The sequence below is a fragment of the Cheilinus undulatus genome, linkage group 3 (genome assembly GCF_018320785.1).
Source record: "Cheilinus undulatus linkage group 3, ASM1832078v1, whole genome shotgun sequence".
In the NCBI taxonomy this organism is placed as follows: domain Eukaryota; kingdom Metazoa; phylum Chordata; class Actinopteri; order Labriformes; family Labridae; genus Cheilinus; species Cheilinus undulatus.
In genome coordinates, this window is record NC_054867.1 from 46484658 (window position 1) to 46504087 (window position 19430).

General features: G+C 38.7%; 1 protein-coding gene across 1 annotated transcript in view; it reads right to left on the reverse strand.

The window, feature by feature from the left end:
• LOC121507547 (plexin-A2-like) overlaps positions 1-19430 on the reverse strand; it is a 210553-nt gene that overhangs the window by 42823 nt on the left and 148300 nt on the right. Inside the window, exons 16-18 of the mRNA XM_041783970.1 lie at positions 16011-16178; positions 12499-12592; positions 244-483 (exon numbers count right to left, since the gene is read on the reverse strand). Coding sequence (XP_041639904.1) covers positions 244-483; positions 12499-12592; positions 16011-16178 — 502 coding nt within the window. The remainder of the gene's footprint in view (positions 1-243; positions 484-12498; positions 12593-16010; positions 16179-19430) is intronic.

Here is a 19430-nt window from a genome sequence, read left to right on the forward strand (position 1 = left end):
CGGTACAAACTCAATAAATTATCACCATGCAATTTTGGGCCATTAGTATAATGACTGTAATCATCTTGTAGACGTCTTGCAGACATTTTTATGCTGCCTATGATGCCTTCTCTGTGAGTCATATTTGGAGTGGAAACAGTTGAATCGTTATACTAAACGTTGACTGACATTAATGTTGTATTACTCTGTCAGTGGGAAATATTGTATCTGTGAGCTTAATTTTTTTTGCAGCAGGTGACTTACTTTGAGTATGATGGGAGTTCCAGGTTTCTGCTCCAGCACGCCGGTCAGGCTGAGGGGCTCCAGGTAAGGGTTGGGGTAGTACACAAAGCTGGTGTTGTTGTAGGTGAGCAGAGCCTGGACATTGTTGAAGACGAAGCCGAACTCGTCCACGTGTTTGATCGTCTCCTGGTCTGCGGTGTACTCCGACTTCAGAGAGGGGGCGAAGCAGCTGATGGTGGTGGTGTTTAGGACTTTGCACACCTGGGGGGGGGGGGGGGGGCACAACAGCTGTTACTACACATAATGTCGAACATGCAGAGCGTGCACTGAGATTTGTCACAGAAACCTTGTTGTACATATGACTGTGCATGCATTTAATGATATAATGACTCACAGGGTTGTATGCTGCATGATTAATAGTTGGATAAATCATTAAAAGACAGATATTAAACATCCTCACGGGTTTAATAATTAAAACAATCTGACATCCAAAGCAGGAACAGCCATCAAGTAAATAATCAACAGGATAAACCCTACTTCAATCGTCCTCTTTAAATTATCAACAGCACATTAAGTATCTAAAACAAGGCAATAAATTAAGAACTCTTTTTACTTTTTAGAAACCAATTTAGCGAAGTTTTATCTCAGCAGGTGTTGTTTTTCCTTCCAAAGTGAGATATACTTCCTTTTCTTGGTTATTTCACAATTTTTGAGTCTTTTAATGGTGTGAACATAAATAAACAGATGGTCTCTGTGGTGTTTGCCTAAAAATGTATAATTACACATGTAGATGTCTGTTATTCATTAGCCATTAGAGTATCTACCTCCTCTCGTCCATATGTTCACCTCACTGCTCTTTTTTCACCTTCCTCTTATAAATGTACCACAGTTGCTCTGCTACTTTTACTGCTTCAGTGATGTTTCTAACAGAGATATTGCTTGTCAACAAGAGAGACAGGCAACTGCTTGGAATGCAAGGTCAGTAAGGGGCCACCAAGGGCTTAAAAACTACAAATAACAGCAGTGACTCAAAATGTGCAAAGTTTGCAATGACAACAAGGAACCTCCCTAAGGGGGCCCCATCTCACATCACTCACTCTGGAAAAGAATTAAATCTTGTCATCACACAAGTGACTCAAAATGTGCGAAGTTTGCAATGGCAGTAGGGGACCTCCCTAAGAGGGCCCCATCTAACAGCATTTGCTCTGGAAAAGACATGATACATGATATTTTAAAAACAAGACTTGTGAATTTTGGATTATAAAATGTTGAAATTTGCATTTTTGGTGGTTCCAGAGACTAAGCTTATGTGTTAATTGAAAACATTTTTACACCTGAAAACAGGGTGTTTGCAGATGACATCACATCTTAGCAAAGAACTCCAGATGGGGGGCAAAAAAACCCAATCTGGAGCCACTTTTGTGTTGCAAAAGTAGTTGCACATCAGGCAAAACAGTTTCAAAAGCTCAAAGAGAAATGACAGCAGACATGGGTTAAAAGTCTCCATCTAAAGTCTGAGTAAGCTGTTTAAGACAACGCTAGCATATGGTATGTTTCCACAAAGCGGTCTAGCTTGGTTCAGTACAGTTAGCTGTGATTTATGCCAGTCAGCCCTGATCTTGCTTGTGTTTCCACAGCTGATGTCCATCTAGCCTTCTTTGTTGCAATGGGAAAGCAAGGCTGGCTCTTAAACAGGAGCCAGCTCCTGTGGTTCACATTAGAGAGCAGTTTCATATATCTTGTCTCATTTTGTCTCCCTTTATCTGGGTAGGCCTGCAGTTAGAGATCAGTAGGACTAAGTGTTTGTTATATCAATCAACTCAACAACAGGCTAATTGATGAAAACCCGAAAATATTAAAAAGCTTTTGATGTATAGGGATCATAACATATATATGTAGAAATCTTCTACTGATAATTGCAGCATGTGGTTATAAATGAAGCTTTAACCTAACTTCACTTCCTGCCCTTCATCTGACATTTGCCTGTCATCTGGGTCACACGAGTGCATGCAACCTATAAAAACCACAACCTCAGGGTAATCTTAATATTCTGGTTAATTGAACAACCGTCCTATTTTCAGTATATAAGCACAGGTGAGAGTTATTTTTTTGATGACAGTACTTCCAGTGTCCAAATGTTCTTTCGTTTCCACTGCTAGTTATTATAGGACCTTCTTCCAGCTGATTTATTCCTGACAGTAAAATCATTGTCCACTTAACTGCTGTGTACATTTTGTATATATTCCAGGCTTTACTTTTGACCAGAAAGGGACATCAGAGGGCTGAAAAACTTCAAACCACAGCAGTGGCTCAAAATGTGCAAAGTTTGCAATGACAGTAGGAAACCCCCCTTAGGGCGCCCCATCTGAAAAGCACCCATTCTCAACAAAAAAATATATTTTCGAAGTAACTCATTTTGCTTTTTTGGTGGTGTCAGATTGTTTTCTGAACACAATGGTGATGAAGTCTGGTTGGAAAGACCCAATGTGAATTTTTGCCTATGGCCCAAACAGACTCAAGATCCGTGGTTTTCAACCGATTCTCTGCCCAAGGTACAGCTACGATCAAATCAAAATCTCAAGGCACACCATATGCATATTCATTCAAAATAGACTCTTGTAAATGTATTACAGTAACTTAAGTTCTTGTATAGTTTTTTAGTAATAGTGTATGGTTGTACAAAATCCCATGGCACACCTAGATTTGCCTCAAGACTCTAGTGTGCCTTCCCACACCATTTGGCAACCACTCTAGAATCACCATTAGATACTAGAGGCATCCTAGAGGAAAAAAAAACAATAATTTGAAAACAAATACTCCCTTGACACAGTTAATCACAAAATTCCTGGTTATATGTATATTTTCTGTGACAAATACCTATCCACAGCTGTTATTCTCTCTTCCTTTTGTTCTCCAGTTCTTAAAAACCCTCCTCAAAACCAAGCAGTGCCCCTAAATTCCCCCTCCCTTTGCTCCAGGCCAATTTCTAAGCTGCATTTTTATCTGAGCTTACACAGAAAGTTGTTTCGAGTCAATTAAACCAAAAACACTTAAAAGTAATTCTAGTTATGTTTTAAAGATCAGTATGACAAAGACACTGCCCTCATTAAATTCACCAGTGACCCTCTTTTAGCTGCTGATTCAGGTTAAAGTTCAGCGTTAATCCCTTTAGATCTCCCTGCTGCCACTGACACTGTAAAACATGCAGTTTTAATGACTGGCTCAAATCCAGCAGGGACACCATCATTACCCTGGCGTTTAATTGGCTCAGGGCGTTTCTCTGGTAGTCACTGTGTTGCTGACAGAAAAAAATCTACATAAGTGCTTCACGTTTAATGTTCTTAAATTTTCTCTGGCCTCACCTGACTTTGTCTTTTCATGCTCTCACCTGAGATCCATTATGATTAGATTCAGCGTTTTTGTGCACACTATACAGGTGCATCCACTGACACCCAGGGACACAATTTCAAGGATAAAATCTAAACATTTACTTCACTATATGTTATGCCTTTAAATGAAAAGTTGAAGGCTATTTCCAAGTTGCTCAGCTGATTTATAAGCAGGCAATTTCCAAAGTCACTCCCTGATCACTTCTTTTGATACACTGCTGAAATTCATTACAATCGTGTACAACAGGTCAGCCATGAATTCTGCTTTAAGAGGCAAATTGAAACTGATTGAAGCACCTATAGAAGAAAGGTCAGGATGGCTGCAGCTCCTCCTTGGGGATTCTGGGGTGTCCCCCTGACTAGATCAAATTCCTCTAGCAATCTCCGGAGTTTCCTCCCATATGCACATGCCCGGAAAAACCTCCAAAACTATGTGCCAAAGAGGCACTCCAGTCAAATGACTGAACCACTTCAGTTGGCTCCTTTGGATGCAAAGGAGTAGTGGCTCTACACCGATCCCCCTCCAGATGTCCAAGCTCTTCACCCCTCCTCTAAGGCTGAGCCCAGCCACTCTTCACAGAAACTCATTTTGCCCACTTGTACCCGCCTTCAAATCTTCTGTAACCTTGCAAAGCCGATGGATTGGCCAGATTCCACGACTGTCATCAGGCAGATTCGTCTTGCAAGGCTTTAGCTGAAATGCATGTTCCCAGGCCGCACCAATCAGGGTCATTTAAGGAGAAAGAGGCAGTAGCTTTCAATTCTGTTGAGTTGTACTGTGTAGCCTGTAAACATGGTGACAGTTTAAGAAGGTAGCATGGATGCAGCTATAGTGGCTGTTTTATCATAACTGGTCAACATTTATCAATTAGAAGAGGAGCAAATAAATGCAATGGAAGCTTTTCTTGGTGGAAAATATGTTTTTGCTCTTTTTACAACCAGCTTAGCAAAAAAAAAGGCTAAGAGGGTAAGGTAAGGGCTGCCTGTTGAGCTTCATATGTAGTTTACTTCCAGGCCTGCTACAGCATACATTTACTGCTCTGATTGGCTGCTTATAAATATGACAGACAGGACGTTCACCCTCCAACATTTTTTTGAGAAGTCCTGATCTTAGTGTATGTGTATGTCCCATGGCATGGATATGTGAAACATTTGGATGGATACAGGTTAATTCCTCCGGTCATCACATTAAATCTCACGACTATACTCGAGGGTTTTAACATACTGGATCAACTGACAGCTAAACGAATGGTCTTTCCTTCAGGCAAAGCTCCCTTTATACCGCAGCAGTCTTCAAGAATGCCTCCATGATCACTGATAAATCCTTCAGTCAGTCTCAAGATTCACACAGCCTAACTCATAAGGAAGACCCTTGTAAACAAGATTTCTGAACCCCTTTACTTGAAGCAGAGACTCTTAAAGATAGGAAAATATAAGGAACATCTTCTTATATCATTGGTATAAGTATAGAGTATTTAGACTGGTGAGCCTCCAACTGAGCAAAAGATCTGTGGTTGGATTCGGGCCACATGAAAACAAATGCAGGCAAGGTACTGTGAGTACATTTATATGAGTATGGATGAATGCAGTGCATTGTGTAAGAAGTAGTTCTGGACTATATAAGCAGTTCATGACCATTTCTCCATGGAGCCCTCTAAAACCTGTTTTATGCTTGATGCATCTGCAGAGTCACGAGTGTCCGCGTGTCAAACGTGACATAAAATCTTAAGACACGCCCATTCCTTGGGGTCCTGTGTGGTGATTTTTCTAAGAAATTGCAACAGACACTGATGCATGGTGAACTTTAAAGAACAGAGACTATCTCTGCTCTATTTTTGTTTTAGTGACAAGAGTAAACAAATCACCTCCTCTTTGTGGTTCTCTTCATTGTAAACAATAATTCTTCCTTTGTAACTTTCATTAAACCGTGCTGGAGACACTGCCCCCTAGCTTTTGGGTGAATATCGGTTTGCAGTGAGGAGGAAGCTGGTGCTAGGTATAAATGCACCAGACGTTTCAGCGTCATGATTCTGTGTCAGTTTGCATCAATGCAGCCGTCCACGCCAAAAGCATAACCGTGCCTGAAGTGTATCTAAGATAAGCTAATTTCCTCCTCAGCAACCCTACGGAAAAACATGTATCCAAACTCATGTGTTAACATAAAAATGTGAGTGTTTTCATTAATAAAATTCCAACAGAATAGGCACACATGTTTTTTCCAAAAGACCTTTAGACAAACTATCCATAAACTGCTTTCTTATTTTAGTCAATACATGCAAATCTAACTTTGACAACCTTGAAGCAGGCGAAGAATTGCGACCTCCAAGATCTCTGGATAGACAAGGTAACCTGGAACCTATGTGAACCATGTCCTAACAGCATGCAATGCACTGACTTTTCTTTCACTTTTCTCACATATCTTTACACTTTGTTTTACTAAGTGGAGATAGTGGAGATAGGCTCATCGATAGAAAAAAATACACGTTTGTATGGAAGCCCATTACTGCCACTTTAAAAGACAAATTTGAATGTTCACAATGTTATGTAACAAAAAAAAAAAAGAATATTGAGTCAAAATTATGAGGAAAAAAAGTCAAAATTACAGGAAAATAGTCATAATTGTAAAAGGACAGGTCAAATTTCTGACATAAAAAGTCATTATAAGATATAAAGTCATTGTAATGAGATAAAAAAGACAAAATTATGTGATAAAAAGTAAAAAATCTTAAATGAAAAGTCAAAATTATGAGATAAAAAGTCAAAATTTAAAAATGAAAAATCAAAATTATAGAGAAAAGTCATAATTATGAGATAAAAATCAAAATTATGGGATAAAAAGTCGAAAAATATGAATTTCGACTTTTTATCTCATGATTTTGATTTTTCCAATCCAATAATAATGACTTTTAATCGCATAATTATGACTTAAGATTCTTTTTTTTTTGTAGAATTTCCTAACTTTCACATTTTTCTTTTTAAATTGGCGGAAATGGATTTCCATACTTTTGCTTCTGTACCTTCAGAAAAAAAGCTTCAGATTTCCGACTGTTAGGAGGACCCTAAATACACAGAAATGATAATTCTTCTAATAATAATAAATGCTGCACAGTTCAAAGTCATAGATGATGCTTGTGAGCTGTGACAACAAGCTGAGAACCCTCTGCATTCAAGCTGCAGTTCAATAAGCATCTTTTTTTACTGTCATTAATAAGTCTTAAACTGATCATTTAAAATTAGATTTTATGGTCAAGTTGCTGTATTAGATCACCTTAGTGATGGGTGAGGAAAATATGTATTTACAATTTAAAGAAACCATAAAATCAAACATTTTTAACCTTTCTGTCTTTTTCTGGAAGTATCTATGTGGTGGTTTTTAGAGGCAAACAGTCTCCTTTTGGGATGGATGGATGGATGGATGGATGGATGGATGGTAAGGAAAGGTTTGAGGCAGAGACTTCATAGCAGAGGAAAAAGGCTGATATAGTGTTTTCCTTCCATCCTGGCAGTTTTTTTTCTCTCGCTGACAGTTGGAAATTGATTTTTCAGGATTATATTGATCTGTCTCAAGGTCAAGCTAAAAGTTCCCTCTCAAAGTTTGGACCCTGTGTGCAGTCTGGGATCCTCTGGCGATCCCCTGATGGGTGTGAAGTGGAAACTTAAAGGCTAAAGGTGAGCAGACTTCTGCCATTGGGGCTGCAGCACTTTACAACAATCAATCACTTTGAGGCGACTCGCCTGAGGAGCTCTGCGAGCAGAATCAGCGCCATAAATCACCTCCAAAAACTCAGTTATACTTTCATGTCAGGTTTTTTTAAAATCTCATTTTGGAATAAATCTCTGTGTGTGCAACCTCTTTTTAGCCCAGCTGTTTATTTATAGCTCCGTTTCTGCTCTCACAACAACACTGACATTTCAGAAACTACGGCTTATTAAACTGTGCCAAAAGATTTCAGGCTCTTGTTGGTTAATTTGCTCTCAGCTGCTGGAGGCTTTTTGGTGCAGAGGATGGTTGTTTTTCTGACTTTGTTCACTTTTTAGTGGTTCAAAAGTATTTTATACTCAAAACCAAACCAAATCTAAACCAGCATGTCATGAGCCTTCCTTGAGAAAAGGTTTAGTGTTGAACTTTATTAATGCCTAAGGCCAGGCCTGACAAACCCAGAGAATGGGTCCTCCCCAGCTGTGATTTACTGGTGATATAAATGCATTTGTGTTGGATCAGCGTCCTGGCTAACAGCTGCCTAATTTTGGAGCTGAAAACTGTGTCAAGCTGGGCTCTGATGTTGAAATTATACATTTGTGCCTCTTCTGACCACCTTTTAACCACTTTTTCCATCCATTTTTGCCACTATTACTTGCCATTTTGCCACTTTTGCCTGTTGTTGCATCTTTTTTTAACAATTTTTTGCAACTTTAAACCCATTTTAGCCACATTTTAACCCCGTTCCAAAAATTTTCCCCTCCCATTACTTGCCACTTTAAACACATTTTGTACTTTGTAATCCACTTTTATTACATTTCTCATCCATTTTTGCCAATTTAAACAAATCTCTACTCTTTTGATTTTAATGAAGCCTCTTTTTAAGCCTACTTTCTGCCACTTTTAACCCAATCTTCCACCACCCATCCATCATCTTTTATGCTTGTTTTTGCCATTGTTGACCAAGTTTTTTTTCACTTTCAGCTTATGTTTTGTCCCAGTTACTCCATTTCTGCCACTTTAAACACATTTTGCCACTTTTAAAGTTTAATTTAGCTTCTTTTTATGTCTCTTTTTTGCCGTTTTAAATCCATTTTGCCACAATTTTACCTATTTTCTGCCACTTTTAACCCAGTCTTCCACTTTTTAACCCCATCCACCATCTTTTATTCTTGTTTTTTCTATTGTTAGCCAAATTTTTTTCACTCTCAGCTTACGTTTCACCCCAGGTACTCCATTTTTGCCACTTTAAACCAATTTTTGCAACTTTTAACCCAATATTCCATTTGGTAATCCAATTTCACCACCTTTTCTGACATTTTCTGACATTTTGAACCTATTTTTGCCATTTTAAATTGATTTCTCCCACTTTAATACTTTCCACCAATTTGTACACCAATTCTTGTCTCTCTTAACCTATTTTTGCATCTTTTAACCTATTTTTGCAACTTTACTGGTATTGCTTTAACACACAGTTACTAAGGTAAAAACAAAAATGAAATATGGTTATCACAGCTTAACTTTACAGTGGAGTGGTTTTGCTGACCTCCATGGATCCTCCATTTGGCTGGGCCCCAGAAAGCTCTCCCCTTTATACCACTTTATGGACGGCCTTGCTTAAGGCAACATGTAGAAAATGTCACTGCAGATCCGTTTTCAGATCTTTAATGTGCTGTTTAGTTTGTTTTAAAACGTTTATTTTACCAGGGAGTTGCACAGAGATTAAATATCTCCTCTACAAGACCCGGAGCAGCCATACAAAGTCACAGAACCATTAAAAAAACAAGTTAAATATTTAAGATGGGAAGATACCAGCAATTATCAGGGTTCATACACAAATTTAAAGGTCATATTCAAGAACTTTTTAAGCACTTTCAAGTTACAAGCACCTTACAACTGAGATAAAAACAGATTCCTACGTGATAATAATTATTTAACTTCCTTGTAATTAACACTAGAACTGCCAATGGGTAAAATTTACCCAAGGCTGGTCTTTAACTGTATCTTATTTTATGTGTATAAAGTTTTAAAGACTGTTTGACTTTTCCTAAAAGTTTGTTGAACAGCACCTGGTATCATAAAAAAAATCTTTGCCTAAGCCCAAATTTTTTTATGGACGTTTATATCTAGAACCACCATGCAGGTCAAATTTACCCCATAAGAAAGCCTTGATTTTCCCACTCTTTTATTTCACACCATCTCTCTCTTACAGCAATGCCTAATCAGAAGTCGATAGATCAACCTTCAACATGAATAAAACAGGGAAAAAGACATTTACCATTGTGAAATGTAAGTTAAGTGCTTTTAACTGCTTTTAATAAGGAAGAATATGGTGATGAGAAAGTTTCGGGATTAGCAGTCAGTCCAAAGACAATTTTCTGGGTGACAGATCATCTTCCAACAGTGATCTAGTTTGCTATCTGTGGTTAATAAGCTGTTCAATGTCAGTGGTTAACTATCAGTCCTTGATCAGTGCTATTTATGAAAATCAAGGCACTTTAATGACATTAAATTTGACCCGTTGGTTGTTTGAGGTATGTAGAGATCCACAGCGGTTCTAGTGTTAAAGAGATAATATAATAGTAGAAGCATAGCTACCACGTAGTCTTTACAGACAGTATTTTTCCCTGTAAAGGCATACGGCTGTGAGTGCCTTTATGTCCAGCCAAGGCTCAGTGAAACGTGTTTTCCTGACATGTTTTCATCGGGGGGGCTGGGTCACATCCACTCAGACTGACAGATTTCAGCCACTCACACAGACTCAGAGGGCCAGGAGAGGCCCCAGCGGACCGGTGGTCATTTCATGTGAAAAACTCTCCAACTTATTTCATTTCTCTGTCTAATGAGGGAACTGTTCAGCCAGAATGCTGTATTATGAGAGTAAGGGCTTGTGCCCAGCACTGGCAATGCTCATTTTCGAAACAAAGCCAAAGCAGTCCAGTGTTTTCTGTACTCAGTGCCCTGAGCAGAAAATTAGTCCTCTGCAGCTGTGTCAGTCCCTGAACTCACAGTGCTCTCATTTGAAAATAGTTCAGCATTTGGCACAGCACCGTGATCGTCACTGTCACTTCTCCCTTACTGGCCAATCAAAATCATGGGGTGAGACTTCTGATAATAGTGGAAGAGAAACCATTCTGGCTCATCTGTGACTATTTAATCACAGTGACTAAGAGTAAAGACTAAATGACAGGATGTTTTATTTATAAACTGAACAAAAATATTTTTGGGTTTTCATCAACTGAAACTTCAAGGGTGAAAAATCATTAACATGTGACTAAAACTAAGCATATTTTAATCTTAACCCTCTGATCCCCAATCTATTTTAACCATTTTGTCTTGTCTAGACTAGACTCAACCCTGTGGTGCACAGCCAAGCTCTAAACATCCTTTTTTTCAGGACAAAAGGGCTTTAAGAATATGTGTAATGCAGAAATGGCACTTGAATTTTTAAAAAGTTATGGGACTTTTAAGACCAAAGTAAACAGTAAAGACCAAAAGTGAAAAAAATAATCATTCTGTGGCAAAGAAAGAAATCTTCAAAACATTCACACATTCTCAAAAAAGAATGCACGGTTTTATATTGGCTGATTATGAGCCATCATTGAAAGCGGTTCCTGTCTGCAGTGACACAGAGGGCCACAGGCTCCCTGTCTCTCCATTATGAGCTATCTAGGCCATCTCCTTCAGTTTTTAAGTGTTTACACCAGTGCTGTTTGGCAAGTATGATGTGACGACCTGCCATTGGTTGTCACAGCCCATGTGACATCTGTTTTGGGAACTCAAGATGGTGGCTAATGCTAGGCTAGTAGAAGTAACTATCAAAATGGATTAAAAATAGGATAAAAAGTTGTTCAATATCTGATAAAGATATCTCTGAGGACCCTGGAAAATCACCCAAGTTCCTGGCTCACAAAAAGGAGAGGAACAAAGGGAGAGAAAAGGAAAGGAAAGAGGATGGGGGGAAGGGAAAGGAAGGTTGGGAAAAGGAAAGAAGAGGAAATGGAAGGAAGATTAAGGAGAGGAAAGAAACAGAAAGGAAGAGGAAGGAAAGGAAGAAGGGGAAGGAAGTGAAAAGAAGGTCAAGGAAATGTAAGGGAAAGTAAGTTAAGGTAAGGTAGGTTAAGGAAAGGAAGCTTAAGGAAATGAAGGGGCAAGGGATGAAAGCTTAAAGAAAGGAGTGTAAAGGCAAGGAAGGTAAAGGAAATGAAGAGGAAGAGGGGTTACAGAAAGTAAAAGGAAGTAAGGTTAAGGAAGGGTTAGGGAAGGAAGTTTAAGGAAAGGACAGGGAAGACAGGTTATGGAAATGAAAGTCAAGTAAGATTCAGGGAAGGTTAAGGAAAGAGAGGGAAAGGAAGGGAAGGGAAAGAAGTGACAGAGAAGTTAAGGAAAGGAAAATAAGGTTAAGTTAAATTAAGGAAAGGGAGGTAAAGGAAGGTTAAGGAAATGAGGGGGCAAGGAAGGGAAGGTTAAGGAAAGGAATGTGATGTAAGGAAAGAGGTTAGGAAAGGAAGAGGACGACAGATTATGGTATGAAATTGAAGAAAGGTTAAGGAAAGTTAAGGAAATAAAAGTAAGGTTAAGGAAAGTTAAGGAAAGGAAGGTTAAGGAAAGGAAGGAAAAGGAAGGGAAGTGAAATAAGTGACAGGAGGTTTAAGGAAAGGAAAGTAAGGTTAAGGTAAGTTAAGGAAAGGGAGGGAAATGAAGGGAAAGGAAGGTTAAGGAAATGAGGGGGCATGGAAGGGAGGGTTAAGGAAAGAAATGTGATGTAAGGAAAGAGGTTAAGGAAAGGAAGAGGAAGAAGGTTATGGGGGGTAAGGGAATTTTGGTTAAGGAAAGGAAGGAATAGAAAGGTTAAAGAAGGGAAGAGAAAGGAAGGTCAAGGAAAGAGAGATGGATTGATCCATCTGCAGAAAGTGTTCTCAGTGAAGAAATACACTATAAAGCAATGAAATAATTTCCAAGGATTAGTTTAGTGAATTGTTTCATTGTGTAGCAGCTAAATAATCTGGATAATGAACATCCTTCCTGGGTTTATTTCCTCTCTAAGCCCTGCTTGCTGTATTTTTCCCTTAATTGGTGCCACAATATCAAACCATCGATAAAGATCAACTTCACTTTGACATCTACCAGCTCTGGTAAGTAACATCAATGTATGGACTGTAGTAAACTAGCAGTTGTCACACTTACATTGACAGATTCATGGCCGGCATATTTGACTCTGACCCGTGGCTCCTGAACTACATCCAGGTTAGTTCCAGTCACCGTGAGGGTGGTGTGTCCGCTGGGAGAACAGAAAAGAAGAGTGGGTTTATTAACAAAAAAACAAAGATGATTAGAGGAATATGCAGACTTACTAGTCAATTACGGCTGAGTTTCCAGGTAGAGTGCATGTGAACACAAGCTGTCTATTTTAGCATGATTTAATTAGAGAGACGGCTGCAGAGAGATCAGTCTTTTTAACTTGCAAACCAACACTTTGGAGAAAACTGCATTAATGCAGGTCTGAGGAGGTATAGCTGGCACAGAGACCCGCTCTTTGTTATTGGCCAGGAGAGCCAGATCAAACGGGGAACCAGCTGGCTGCTATTTTATATTCATCCATGACTGTGAGGCTGGCATAGCATGAATACAGGTGCTGCTTGTTTACATCTCAGCGCTAGATGTGATTAAAACAAACAAGACTCTCTAATTTCTGCAGAGAGAAGCTGTAGGATGGAGACAGAAAAAGAAAAGAGGGAGACTAAAAAATGAGACAGGGGGAAAAAATGGCTTTAAAAAATCTGGCTGGGATCTTGAGTCTGACAGAGTGCCAATCCTTCTCTTCTCACACTTCAAAGGCTACCTAAGCTTGTAGGGCCACATAGTGAGGCTGCACATTCATGATGAGGGCTCTTGATTGCAGCTCCACAAAGCTCCTCCTGTCACCAGGCTGAGGGCCAGGGTGTCTCTCTGAAGTCTAACCTGCAGGGACGCAGAGCCGCGTAATCCCACCCCAAACCACGTTAAGTCCCATCTTTTATTCAGCACAGTACAGGTAACTTGAGATCTGTTTATGCAGAAGACTGTCCTTGCAATGCTAGCAGCTCCACTCTCAATCAGCTAAAAATTGTAGAAGTACCTCAGCTGAATACAGAAGGCAATTTTTCCTGTGATCTCTTATCAGATATGTGTTTTACTTTTCTTGTTTGCAGACTAACAAAGGTTTGCTGTTGTGTGCATTACTCTCTACATCCTAGCACCCATATTATTAAATTCATCTATTACAAATGCAGTGTCAGAGATCTGCAGACAAACCTGCCCTTGTTTTTGTTCTTAGGTGTCTGCAAATTTTGAAACTAAAATATAAAAATGCATGCTAAATTCTGCTGTCACTGCAAATATAAATAAGAACAACTGCATTAAAGAAACATATGCATGGAATCAAACATAAACACAATCTCAAGAAACAGCTGCTAAAGAAAAATCCAATCATCACAATGGATGTGCCTCTAGTGTGCTCAGTAGATGTACTTTTGCATGCATTTACTCCCTGTTGTTAATATGCAGTTTTACTATCCAAACAAATTATTTGCAGATGGCATTGCTTAACAATGAAGCAGAAAAGTGGTGACACACCTCCATGTTTATGATAAAACAAGGGAGAAAGCTGTTGAAGGGGTGCAGCTCTAGCCTCTTAGTACAGTACACGACTGCTCAACACTCATGTCTACCCTCATCATCTATAGCACCTTCATCAGGCTGGACATAAAGTCTGAGGACTGTGATATTGATGGTCTCTAGGTTAGGCAAATTGGTCTCACCATGGGAAGAACAAAATCACTGTTTCTTAAAGTATATTCTGAGGATAATGCTTAGTGTGCTGTACTTTGAATAAAAGCTGTAACGTTAATGCAGATAAGCAGAACCTAACCAAAAAAGCTGAAACCAGTTGAGGGATGTATGCTGGCAGCAGTGTTAATTTTGACAGCTATTTGTAATATTAGTCTTAGTCTTTTGATTACATGTCACGTTTAAGTAATTTCTACCCTTTTTAGTTTTAGTCTAGTTTTAGTCGACACAAACTCCAAAGCATTTTAGTCTAGTTTTAGTCCTTACAAAGTCTTCACATTTTAGTCTTTACTTTTAGTCCAAGCATTTATTCTTTTGCCTAAATCTGGTACCAAGTCATGTTAGTGTGTTCTATGCACTCTGCCAAACCTGAGGTCTCTGTTTTCTTCGGCTAAGAGGCAAAAGGAAAAGAGATGCATTGTTTTTTGACAGATTTACCCACGGTGGAGAAATATCATGGATTTTGAATGTTTGATGAAAATGAAATGACATTTTAGTCTAGTTTTAGTCATTCTGACAAAAACTGAACTTACTTTTAGTGAGTTTTAGTCATCACAGATCTATCTTTGGCAAGTCTTAGTCTATTTTTTGTCATGAAAAAAAACAAGGCAGTTTCAGTCGACAAAATAAACACTGGCTGGCAGGCCCCTGCAATTTACTGGTGACATCATGGAGAAGATATGAACATCTAAATACAGTATATTTAGAAATCTACATGTATTTCTTACTTATTTCTTCAATATTACCTATTTTTGTCAGGGCTTTCTTTTGTTTGTTGTTTAGGGGTTGACCAATAATTGATCTGGCTGACTGACAGTGCCAATATTTGGCCTTTTTGCCGATTATCAGTCATCAATATGATTAATTAATGGAGTAATGGTACTGCAGCATGTGTGTCTCACCTTATCTCTAGTGTAGTAAGTGCAGGTTGGAGAGCTAAACAGGGTTACGTCCCGACATCTATCCGTAAAAAACTAAAACACTAAAACTAATAAAAAAGAAACTAAAACAAAACATTTTTGAAATATACAACCTAAATTAAACTAACAAACCAGCAGTCAAAACTAATAAAAATTAAACTGAAGTGGAACACATAAAGTGAAAACAAAATAAGAAAAAAAATAATGAGAAATCCAAAACTATTATAACCTTGCTCCTATCCCTAAAATTTGCAATTTTTTTCATAAATCAGTGCCAGTGGTCACCCTTTACATCTGTTGGTGGTTTTAAACTAATAAAAAGTGTCAAAAAATGCTATGACCATTCACTTTTAAATAGTTTTTCCCCTTCCCTGAAAATAGGAGGTTACGGCCCAACAGCAGCAATGTGCACAGTGTTTGTTACAGGGTCTAGGGGTTATGGGCCTAGCTGATTATCAGCGCCGATATTTTGCATTTGGTTGGTTATCCATATCAGCATTTTAATTTACTGACTGCTTATAAAATTAATAAATTTACATAGTTCACTACTTTGGCTCTTTTTCAGTGTGTGTCTTCACCTCTGGCTCTACATCACTCTTCACAGTCTCACCTATGACCTGCCAACAAAACTCTCTGGCCTGGAGTCGCAAACAACGTCAAAGCAATGTTGACACAGTTCATCACTTCCTGTTTTCCCACAGTTCACCCTGTGCTGTTTCTGATATCAATGGAGCTGTGCTAAGCTGTTAATTTTGCTTCATTTCACTATTTATTAGTTTCATTGCTGTACATCTTAACATGAAATATCATCAGGTACTCTTGCTTTATAGCTGCTGACTTGCTAAATATCTGTTACCTGTCCCATGAACTACTAGTGATAGATATATCATGCCAGCCCTTAAGAATCAATATTGGATTACTTGTTTAGGCAGTACTATAAGGGTAAGTTACCTGGTAATGCTCCACAGAGGTTCAATTCGTTGGACTGTTGGGTCCTCTATGTACTCAAAGGCCAGACTCCCAGGAACTCTGGCCCAGTCCACCTTCAGACTGACCTGCACCGGTCCAGCTCTCGTTACAGACGGAGCAGAGAAGCACACAATCTCCGTCATGGTTCTCCTGTTAAAATTAAAAAAAAAAAAAAAAAGGCTGATACAGTCATGTTTTTGATTAAGAATGCCCACTCTCTACTGCTTGGTGTCATATCTCTGACTTCACCCACGAGCTCTGCACTTCAGTACAAGAGGAGATGATTCATTATAGACTGTCCCGTCTCCTCCTCGTTACAGACACATTAGGGATGAACAGTGTAATTAGAGAGCGCTCCAGCTAATGGCTTCCTCCGCTCACCCTCCTGACTCCAACCATGTGAGGCTTTTTGAACTTTAAATAGATATCTATAAATACACAGAGAACAATACCTACCGCTGTGGGTTTCATCACCTCCTCTCCCATCATTACTTAGACTTCTCACTTAATGAAGGTTCGCTTAATTGTATCTAAAGTGAGCTGCTTTAAATAGAGTGATCTCTTCCTGTGTTTTATAGAGATTAAAGAAGTCTTTAATATTGTTGGAGGCAGATTCAGTTAAGTGTCTGTGAATCTGCAGTCTTGGAGGGAATATGGGTGTACTGATATTCAAGGCAGGGTTAGCTAACAAGTGTAACCTTCAAAGATGTACAAGGCGTACATCTTTTTTACATTTATTTCAGAGTTACATGGTATTTTCTTGGTAGAGCTTAAACAATGTACACATTGCATAATGCTTTAAAAAATTAAATACGTCTCTATTTTTGGGGAAAAGGCTAAATGATTACAAATATTTACTCAAGTGGTCCAAACTGAGTAGTGGTTGAGTTAAAAACTTATGATTCAGTCTGAAATTTTCTTTTTTATATGCCTCAAAAACAAAAACATCCCTTATATTCACAACTTTTGTTGTTTGTTGATGTTTCTCAACAAAACTGAATTTCTTTTTTTAAGTGGCATTAGAACATATGACATATAGGATACAGTTGTCTAATTTACTGAGGTAACCTGAATGCATCATATATATCTGTCTTTCAGCTTGTTAAGTCAGCAAATTAATGTAAATTCTGCCGATTCCACCACAGATTTCTACTCTGGATTGATATCTTTAACTAATGGAACTACTACAAAGTTTAGGAGAACTTTTCAGCGTTTATATGAGCAGGTGAAGAAGAAAATTGTCCTGCAGCAGCTGAAACAAGTCTTATGAATGCACATTACTGCCAGTGCAGGCAGGTGTGATTGCATGCTACTAGAAGGCAGAGGCTTTTTTTTTAATCCATGATGAGAGCTAATGGAACCACGTTCTGTTTTGATCTGATGCACAATGCTGATTTGCTTTAAGCCTGTGTTCTCCTTGCAGAAACTGATGAATGTTTCATACTAGTGATATGGTAAAATTACGTTACATCACAGAGTATGTCAGACTCGATAGCAGTATCAATAAGCTAAAACAACATAAAAATACACAACAGGTCTTCACGGACCGGGCTTTAATCCACATCCTTTGTTGGAAGAAGAGCATAAACTTTTTTCCAATATGGAAAACTTTCATTGCAGTTCTTTGTTATTCAATAAAGAAATGTGGCACAATTCTAATAAAAATGCTGCTATAAATTGCCATATCCAAGCTAATCACCACACTGACTTCCAATATGAAACCCTGCCTGTAGCTAACACCTTGCTCTGATCACTCCTGTTCTCAGACCTGGCACAATCATTTCAGACTGAAGCGCTGCAAGATGGATCTGCCTGATGGCAGATATGGAGTCAGGTTAATCCATCTGCTTTGCACAGTTACTAACATACTGCCTTTAATATAACTTCAGATGCACAACCATCTCTTCTGCTCTTTCACTGACTGAGTGACCAGTGACCGAACCGCTGCTTTGCAATCAATGCCAAGAAACCACAGTCATCTCTTAACTTTTAACTTGATAAAGCAGATCATCTCTTAGTTTAAATGACTGCGATCAATGCAAATTCTCAAATTTTGCAAATTTAATAGCAAAAGCCAGTAAGTGTATAAATAAGAGTGTAAGTAAGTATAGATATCTTGATAATGGAGCTTTCAGTTGCCAGGATAAATCTGGCAGGTAGTGTTGTGATTAAAAATAGAGTTGGGGCATTGAATGCTGCAAGATCTATGGTGTAACTGTTATACTGCTATCTGTACTAGCATTTTTTTTCTTCTCTTCGCCCTTGCTATTCGGTTGAAACATGGAGTTATTGATTTATTTTTGATGTATTGTAAAGATCTCTTGAGTTAGATATTGCAGAGAGAGACCCATGGGGAAGGGGAGGGTTTGGGTTTTGAAACTAAGAAGAATAGGTAGTAGAAGTTTTGTAATGTTTTTGTGTAACGCTGTTAATCGTAATTATGAATTCATGCAATGTTACTGATACATGAGGATGTACACCTGCTTCTGTTAAAAATGAATTTAAAAAAGGGGGAAAAAACAGCAAAAATCAGTGTTGGCATCAAGCTAACAAACTAAAATGTACAGTACATCCTGACCTATCTGTGAAAAACTGCACCCCATCTTGTTGAATAATACAGCAGCCACCACAGGCATTTGGGCTGTACTACGGCCTAACCCTTTTATTCTAATGACAATTTAGGCTTTTTTAATGTCTACAGTGCATTCAGAAAGTATTCAGACCCCCTTCATTATACTGTATAAGTAGCTCTCCTCAGTGCAAAACACAGGAAGCCCACCTGGAGTTTGCAACAAACTCAAAATAAAAAGCCAAGCAGGTTTTCCATGGCCATTCTGTCATAAGCCCAGATCAGTAGAAGGCTGCAGTGATGGTTGTCCTTCTAGAACTTTGTCCCATCTCCACACATGGAGCTCAGTCAGAGTACCTATCAGATTCTTGGTCACCTCTCCTACTAAGGCCCTTCTCCTCCCTTGATTGCTTCTTCCATTTGAGAATTACTGAGGCCACTGTGTTCTTGGGAACTCAAAGTATAGCAGAGTTTTTTTATAGCCTGCACAGATCTGTGCCTTGCAATGATCCTGTCTCTGAGCTCTGCAGGCAGTTCTTTTGACCTCACGGCTTGATTCTGGCATCTAAAGAGTGTGTCAGTTAACATCTTTTTAATACTGCTAGCCATGGCATTCAGCATCCTAGGTGCAATACTCTAAGCACTCACAGCTGGAGAAAACTGGAAAAAGTTTAGCTCTTCAAACACTTCTGTGCTCATCCTTGTCAGTTCTATCTAGCTGATTGATCAAAGTCAAGAAAGGCAGGACTCCTGATTTCAGTTTTGTCAACAACAACTGCAGAAGAGATCTAATCTTGGTATTTTTAATGTGTTTTTTTTTTAAGTCTAGAGCT